At 35.1% G+C, this 9326-nt stretch overlaps 1 protein-coding gene across 3 annotated transcripts in view; it reads right to left on the bottom strand.

Annotated features, from left to right (window-relative positions):
• Positions 1–237: 237 nt before the first annotated feature.
• The window catches only part of TIPRL (TOR signaling pathway regulator), a 34984-nt gene continuing 25895 nt past the window's right edge, over positions 238–9326 (bottom strand). For all 3 annotated transcript variants that reach the window (XM_036826737.1, XM_036826754.1, XM_036826746.1), the window contains 3 exons: positions 5519–5614; positions 3080–3142; positions 238–2176 (listed from right to left, as the gene is read on the bottom strand). In XM_036826737.1, the coding sequence (XP_036682632.1) occupies positions 2033–2176; positions 3080–3142; positions 5519–5614 (303 nt within the window). In that variant the 3' untranslated portion in view covers positions 238–2032. The remainder of the gene's footprint in view (positions 2177–3079; positions 3143–5518; positions 5615–9326) is intronic.

The raw sequence follows: 9326 nt of genomic DNA, 5'->3' as shown, positions 1-9326 counted from the left end.
TCTCCACAGGAACAAACTAATGAAGTTTTCAAAAGTACACCCATCCTATCCACCTCCCACCTTCTTCTATAAAACGGTCAATTCTACAATTTTTAATAATGGATTCTCAAAATAAGTAATTTAAGACTGACTCAGGGACTAAGACATCTGAATCAAGTTAAAAATATATGTGTACTATGATGCTGCCCAGAAACCTCTAATTCAACTAATAAATATTATTACAGTTTTTCGTTTTTCATAATTTGTATGACTAAAGAGTCTGTTCTGTTCAAATCTGCATGGCAAATAAAATAAACAGAAAGCAGAGTACAATATATACACTTTTCTGTCCTAAGAGAAAACATTAAGTACCGGTATATTTAACATACACTGAACATGCCATGTATTTTCTTAAAGCCCACAAAATCCTGATTTCCTATACCTTGCAGGTGATGTAGCAGAAAGCAAACAAATACCCAAATCATTTGTGACCAAATTTAGCTAATAAAATTAGCTAAAAAAACAATATACACAACAACACACCAGAGTCTGAGTAATGATGAATATCCAACTGTATTTGTTTCACTAAAATTTATCTTCAGGCTAATACCTGAAGAGTTTTGCTAATACTTACAATTAAATATCCTTAATGATTTATGTATCAAGTGGAAATATGTACAACAGCTGTTTCAAACCAGAAAAAAAGGGGGTAATTCTTTTCCCCTGACCTTTAAATAAAATATTTTTTTAAATTCATTTAAAGTAATTTCTTACTTGGTGCTTTATAACCACTTTCTACTTTATGGAGACCATTTTAAAAGGCAGAAAAGAATATAAAATGTTTAAAGGGTCACCATCAAAATAGCCAAATGGATTTCAAATTTACTTTTGTAAACTTTCTGTACTACCTAGATCTTGTACTAATTAATTACGCTTCACTGGATCCCCTGTAATGTTAAAAACATGAATCTTTTTTTTTTTTTTTTGGCCATTCTGCGCGGCTTGCTGGATCTTAGGTCCCTGACCAGGGACTGAACCCAGGCCCTTGGCAGTGAAAGCGTGGAGTCCTAACCATTGGACTGCCAGGGAATTCCCCAAAACATGAATTCTTAAAAAAAGAAAAACTGGCTTTTAGATTTTAAAATAAGCCCCTTCCTCCTCCACAGCTACCCTTCAAATATTTTAAGCAGAAAATTAATCTGGTTGCTTTAGAGGCTGATGTAATTTGTGCTTAAACTGTAACACTTCAAACTTTTTAGGACCAATATCAAATTCAATATCCAAAAGATTTATTCACTCTGAGGGTGCGTGGAAGGTGGAAGTAAAAAACGTCAGTACAAATAGAACCACACATAAGAAAAAGCACCTAAAGATGGAGGAGAGACAGCTCTGACATCCTGTCAGTGGCAAACCATGATTGTGTGTTTCCATGGACATAACACCTTAAGTTCTCCAAAAACCTAGTTTGTTTCTATGTCTGAAACTTTCTTTAAACTTCAAAAGCCAATTAAAATTTAGGAGGGTAATTTTTTTTTTTAATTTCTGGGTATAGATCATTCGAGATCAATTTCCTAGGAGGCAAGTCATGACTCTCCAGAAGTGTGAATAAACATCAAAAAACCCAAGGTAAAGAGCCACTACATCAACGTGAACAATTAGGAATCGTATGAAAGTCACAAGGTGTTACGATTCACTGATTTAAAGTAACTTCCTCATGGTAGAAGATAGTGTTTCATGACAGATATACGTTATGGCCACTGCTTCTGAGAGATACACACATCACCCCCTACTGGTGAGACCCCACTTTGTGACAATTTAGAAATCTGAATTTAACTCCAGAAGATATAAATTTCTGGAATATGAATTTGAAGACAGAGAGTACAACAGCAGTTGAGTGGAAACTGCCTGCGACACTCTTTATTTATTTTTCCTTTAAGGCTACAGAAAATCTGCACATAGACAAGGCAATTAATTCTCATAATAAAAATACCCCCTCCAAATAGCCCCAAGGTCTCCAGTCAGATTCCATGGTCAGTATATGCTGTAATAAATTCTATTCCACTGGTGTACATTCTTTTGAGTCTGCAGGGTTAGGATCAATTCTTTCTGGAAATATTAGCTTCTCACAAACTGCCTCCTTTATCGGCAAATACTGTGATATTTCATTAGGTTCCGTGAAGAGGGAAGGTGAAACATGCTAGGAAATACATAAATTATATTAGCATATATTAAGTTACTGCACTGATAGTTTTTTTTTTTTTTTTTTTGCACTGATAGTTTTGAAAATGCTTTCATTCAAGCATTCCTAAAGCATGCCAATTTTAAAATGAGGTGCTATATATATATACATATATAAGGAGCATCATTAGGTGTTCCTAATAATATCAGGTATCTCTTGTTACTGACTCAGCTCTGTTACTAGATGGTTTCCTCAAAGATCATAGGGATATATCATTTATAATGCTCCCATAAATGTCCTAAGAATTTAATACATCTTAATCCAATCCCTTTTTCCTGTTATTTTTGCACCTTGAAAGCACTAGCCTTCAGTAAGATGCCAATATGTGGTCTGCAAGAGACTCTATATAACTTTTCTAACCTACGTATATTCTATATATAGACAGAAATAAGCACTAAGAGTGAATAAAAAATATCAAGTTAGCAGGAAGGTATCACTTTTTAAACAACCCATTATCGAATGCTATAGACTTGTAGAAGCCCTTTATAAGTCGCAGGGGAGCAAAAAAAAAAGCAGGGGAAATTATGCCCCCAAAAGTAAGTCATGGAAAGAACATCCTATTGCAGCTGCACCACCAACTAGCTGTGAGACTTTTAGTCACATCTCTGGGTCTCAGTTTTTCCAAAATAAAATATGGAAATTGGACTGGATGATGGTTAAGGTACCTAACAACTCTAACTGTAATTGAGATAAGTTCCAGAAAAAATACGCTCCAATAGGATTTCTCCTATAGAGCTTTATTAGGTAAATGAATGGATTTAGGGATGTAGATTTGGTGGATGGGTGGGGCATGGAGGAATACCATACTTAAAATAAAACATTAAAATTTAACTTCTAAAAACTGATATTTAAATACTGTACCATTAAATTAGCAATTTTGCTCTCTCGTGAGGTATATTCTCGTAACATGTAGGTCTTGTCAGCCTATGTTTAAAAATCAAAAAAATTGCAATAAATTTATTTATATTAATTAACAAAATCATTTCTATTAAACAGAACTGCCCACATTTTAGAACAGGTTGTGAAAGTACCATTAAGTCTGATAAGAACATCTAATTCTACAGTGAAATAACTAATTCAAGAATTCTGAATTATTAATTCCAATCTCTATAAATCACATTAATATCTGATACACATATGTAAACAGATTTAATAATTACCATGTAAGAAAAACACAAGCAAAGGTTTTATTTTGAAAGAAAATGTGTATGTTTGTAAATGAGATATGCAAGAGATTTTAATATTACTTCAAGTTTGGAACTACATCTTTTCCTTAAGCTATATTACCATCTACCTACATAACTGTGGCTACTCTTATGTTTCCCCAAAAAAAGTTTAAACAAGTTTTGTTCTTTCCCATTTCTAAAAAATTCTTATCAAATTGTTTATTTACAGCCACTTTTTGGTACTTCAATTTTCCCATTTAAGACTTCTTAAAGTGAGGTTTTAGAAAGCAATTTATTACAATTTGTTTTTTTGGTAAAACATTATTTAATAAAAGAAAAATCACAAGATTATGCTCCCTTAAAGTTTCAATCTTTTATATCAACAAAACAGATTAATGCTCATTGTTAAAAAAAAATCAAATACTATAAACGTATAGAGTATAAATCCTCAGCAATCACAATCTCTACAGACAACACTATCCTTAACATTTAGAAATCTCTACATAAAATCTTATATAGATTCATACTTGCATCTTAAAAGTCAACATTAATATGCACATCTTTCCAAATCAGTTAAACAACTTTTTGCCATTAATTTTAATGGTTGCATATTTTTCTACTATATGGACTGTAAAAAATTAATAAACAGAAACCTCAATTAAATAGATTTGGGAGACTAGACTGGGGAGCTCTCATACCCAGCAACCATAGCAGAGCCCAACAGAAAAAAGAAAGACTCCTCTTACTTCCTGGCAAGGACTCAACCAGTGGAAAGTCATGGATTCTCTGCCTACTGTAGCACTCCCATTTTCCTTTTCCTCTCTATAGAAGCATTCTCCTTCTCTTGTCATGTGGGGACTTGCACAGGGCTCACCATAGTTACAGACCTGAATTGCAATTTTCTGCTGATCCCGAATAAATCCAACTTTGCTGGAGAAATATCTGGCAGTCTATTTGTTGTAGGCCAACAGGATATAAATGGCCATTTAATCAATGCTCATTCAATGGGCATTATAGCACCTTCCTTCTTTCCTTTTAGCTATTATAAACAATAGCATTGCCATGAATATTTATATATATACAACTCTATACAGCTGCCTGATTAATATTTGTGGGTTACTGTATGTAAGAATCTTTTGAGGATAAATTCTGAAAAAAAAATCAATATTGTTGAGTTAAAGTATAAGCATTTTTAAAAATTTAGATTTCATTTTTTCTGAGGGAGTAAAGTATAGCTTATTTTTAGTACTTTACTATCACTTTTAAAAAGAAAAAGGTCCATCACAGTGACCATGTTATTTCAAAGGAAAAAGAAAGTGCAGGATTTAGGAAAATACCAATCCAATCACATCTTACTGGGCTTAAATTCCAGTTCTGCCACCTATTAACTGTATAACTTGGGCAAGTTACTTAATCTCTCTTTGCCTTAGTTGCCTCAGCTGTAAAACAGAGATAATAATAGCATCTATTTCATAGGGTTGTTAGGAGAGTTAACTATTACTACGATTACCCTGACTGATACTGGTGGTTTCTTCTCTCATTCGTCATTCTATAGGATCACAAATATGATGTTAAAAATTCATTCAAGAAGGATAGGCTGCTATAAAGCTACAAGAAGAATTTTCATGACTCAATTTAAGCCTCCCCCCCACTTTCTTCATTTTTTTTTTAAAAACTTCGTATGTTAACAGTTCCTTGAAATGGAGCACAGAGCTTTCAAACATTAAAACAACTATCAAAATAATTGTATAATACAAATTTCTGGAGGCCATGAGATTGGTATTTCTAATATCAGGACATTACATAAACAACACATACTACAAAAAAAGTAAGAGTTAAGGGACAGTTTTCTTAAACAGATTAAGTTTAAGAGGCTTTTTAAAAGCATCAGACTCCCCTTTATCAGGGAGTGTCTTTTGGAAAACATGTTCAACTCGTAGAACTTTTGGAAAAGAAGATGTAATGTTTCGATAACTGTGCAGTCAACAGTGAATATTACACACCCAATCTTAAAGGTTAGACAAATAGCCATATAATATAAAGCATTACTGAATTTCAAACTGTCAGACTGACAATGTAACAACATGAACAAGCCCAATGTCAATTAGTACTTTCATTAAATGAGAATAGATACCTCATGGTAAAGTCTTGTGTCATTCATCCTAATAAGCACTCCATCAATTCTCAAGAAAAACCGCAACAGCAAGAAAAAGCTAGAAGGCATTACTCTCTGGAAAAGAAAAATGTAAAAAGTATTTTAATGAAAATTAAATACTTTATTACTTTGCTGAAAGAAAAAACATTTTTAAGGCATCGGAGGAAGGCTGAATTAGCCCTATATAAAATTCTCTGAACTAGAAGTTCTTTGCCCTAGCGCCAACCAAGGCTCAAAACCTTGTTTATACGTAACATACTGGTTTCAGTTTCCTACAATAGAAAAATATTTTTTCTAGGTCAAAAGATAATGAGGTTAAAAAGATTTAAAACTCACCTAAATAATGTGAAAAAAATAATTGTACTTATAGTAAATGTTAATACCAGTAATATCAAAATGAAAGAACAACCTAGTTCTTTGTTGCTACTCATCTTTTATTAACTTTACATAAAGACAAGAGGGCTTTAATGGTATGCTCTAATTCAGTGCAACCAATTAAGTACTATTTCATACTGCCAAAGTCTGGTTTATGAGATCATTATAACACGTTCTTAATATCTTTGATCTGTGTCACATCCATGTATTTCTGTTTTCCAAGTATTACCACTGAAGAAAGTCAGTTAGTGGAGAGGGGGTCCTGGTGGCAGGGAGGGAGGGGATGGATGAGGTGTGGGGTCTTCAGGTCTTTCAAAAGAATATACCTCATGGGAGTGCTGTCAGACACATGGCTACCTTTATCTCTCCCCTTCAATCTACAGCCAGCAAAACATCCACAACTCAACAAAGGTATACCTCTGCCCATCTCAACAGGACACTGGAGAATTCCACACATCTGTACATCTAAAGGTTGGTGAACTGGAACACATGGAGGAGGTGGAACCAAGGGAACAGTGAAGTCGGTGCCTGCAATCCCAGCCCCATGACTGAGACGGATGAGCCCACAGCTTCAGAAAACCCAGTAGCAGCAGGAGAACCAGCACACATGACTTTGGTCTCCCAACTGTGGGAGCGCCCATGGCCACAGGTAACTGGGAAGCAGTGGCAGTGGGGCCTCGGACCCTGTCCCTCCAGCTGCTTATGCACCCACAGCCCTGGCCCCCCATCCACAGTAGCAGAACCCTTATGACACCCAACATGGTGGAGAAGCCTGCACAACCCTGCTCCCCTCCAATTATCCTCCTCTTCCCACAGCAGAGCCTGTGTCTCAGGGGATCCCAGACACAAGGGAAGAGCCTACCATCCTCATGACATAGCAGCTCTGGCAGAAGCAAAGCAGCAACTACCCCAGAGGCACAAGAAGTGACAAAGAAGGCGTGGAGCCACACCTCTTACAAAGACAGTGGAGGCTGGAAAGTGCCAATTCTCAAAAATAACCAGAGGTAGCACAGATAAGAGAAACCAGAAACTTGTGTTACAGCACCACCTACCAGAAAACAAAAGAAAGCACTCTCACTTCTAACCTGTCATTTAACTTCAAATGCACAAGCAGAGGAACATTTCATCAAGCACCATGAAGAACCACAGTAATACTATACGACAAAAAGAAAATGACAAATCTCCAGAAACCAAACTTAAAAGTCACAGGATTTTTCAATTTAACTGATAGAGAATTCGAAGTAGCTATCATGAAGAAACTGAACGAGACACAAGAAAACTCAGAAAGGCAGTTTAATGAGCTCAGAAATAAAAGTAATGAGCAGAAGGAATACTTTACCAAGAAGACTGAAACTCTAAAGGACCAAACAGAAATTCTGGAGCTGAAGAACTCAATAAACAATATGAAGAATGCATTAGAAGACACTGGAAATAGAGCACAGCATATGGAAGAGAGTATTAGTGAGCTCAATGGTAGAAATCTAGAGATGATACAAGTAGAAAAGGAAAGAGAAGTAAGATATTTTAAAAATGAGAAAATTCTACAAGAACTATGTGATTCTTTTAGGAAGGGGCAACATTAGGATAATGGGTATCTTAAAAGAAGAAGAGAGGGAGAAGGGAGCAAAGAGATTATTTAAAGAAAGAACAGCAGAGAACTTCCCAGACCTGGAGAAGGAACTGGAAATACAAGTCCATGAAGCTCAGAGAACACCTAATCACCTCAATGCAAAAGACCTTCTCCAAGACATAATATTAAAACTGTTGAAAGTCAATGACAAAGAAAGAATATTAAAGACAGCCATGGAAAAAAGGATAGTAACTACAAAGGATCTCCCATTAGGCTATCAGCAGATCTCTCAGCAGAAACCCTACATGCCAGTAGGGAGTGGAATGACATTCTCAAAATATTGAAAGACAAAAACTGTCACCCAAGAATACTCTATCCAGCAAAGCTGTCATTCAGATATAAAGGAGAAATACTTTCCCAGACAAACAAATGATGAGGAAGTTCATCAACACTAGACCTGCCTTATAAGAGATGTTAAAAGGAGCTCTTTTACTAGAAACAAAACAGCAAAAATACACAAAACTTTGAGCAAGGTGATAAACAGACAGAACCAGAGAATTGCAACTGTTTATCAGAATACGTTTTAAAGAAAGCAGAAAAATAACTATCGCTATCTCAGTTTGGTAACAAACTCACAATATGAAAAAGGATAATTTGAGACAACAAAAACATAAAAAGGGAAGAGGAAAAGGACAGAATTTATACAGGTAAAAGAAGGTGAGATGCTATCGGCAGGAAAAGGACTATCTTCTCTAGGAGAGGTTTAATAAAAACCTCAGGGTAACCACAAAACATAAACATAGAGCAGAGATACAGAACAAAAAAAAGAGGAAATTGAGAAAGGTATCATAGAAAATCACCAACACAAAATGGCAAACAGAAACACAGGGAAAAACAATAGAAATATAGAGCAACCAGAATACAAAAGATAAAGTGGCAGGACTAAATCCTCATCTATCAATAATCACACTAAATGTAAATGGATTGAATTCACCCACTGAAAGACAGAGAGTAGCTAGGTGGGTTAAAAAACAAGACCCAACTATATGCTGCCTCCAGGAGACACAACTTAGCTCTAAAGAGAAACACAGGCTAAAAGTAAAGGAATGGAAGATAGTTGATGCAAATGGAGCCAAAAGAAAGCAGAGGTAGCCATACTCATATCAAACAAAATAGACTTCAAGCCAAAAAGGTTAACAGGAGACAAAAATGGACAGTATCTAACCATAAAGTGGACAATTCATCAAGAAGATATAACAGTGATTAACATGTATGTACCTAACATATAAGTACCAAAATATATGAAACAATTCTTAACAGACCTAAAGGGAGAAATTGACAGCAACACTATAATAGTAGGGGACTTTAACACCCCTACTATTAGCGGCCTTAAATAAAACATTAGACTAGATGGATTTGATAGAATTGTACAGAACACTCCATCCAAATGCAACAGAATACACAGTCTTCTCAAGTGCACATGGAATTTCTCAAGGATAGAACATATGTTGGGACACAAAACAAGTCTCAATAAATTTAAGAAGACAAATCACATCAAGCATCTTTTCCAATCACAATAGAATGAAACTACAAATCAACTACAAGAATAAAACTGGAAAAATCATAAATATGTATAGACTGAACAACATACTACTGAAATATTACTATTAGATCAATGAAGAAATCAAAGGAGAAATCAAAAATTTCCTGAAGACAAACAGAAATGAAAATACAACATACCAAAATCTACAGGATACAGCAAAAGTAGTACTAAGAGGGAAATTTATAGCAATACAGACCTACCTCAAGAAACAAGAGAAATCTAAGCAATCTAACCTTACA

Source organism: Balaenoptera musculus, chromosome 1 (assembly GCF_009873245.2).
Source record: "Balaenoptera musculus isolate JJ_BM4_2016_0621 chromosome 1, mBalMus1.pri.v3, whole genome shotgun sequence".
Lineage (NCBI taxonomy): Eukaryota > Metazoa > Chordata > Mammalia > Artiodactyla > Balaenopteridae > Balaenoptera > Balaenoptera musculus.
Note: the sequence above shows the minus strand (reverse complement) of the source record. Positions and strands in the feature narration are given on the sequence as shown.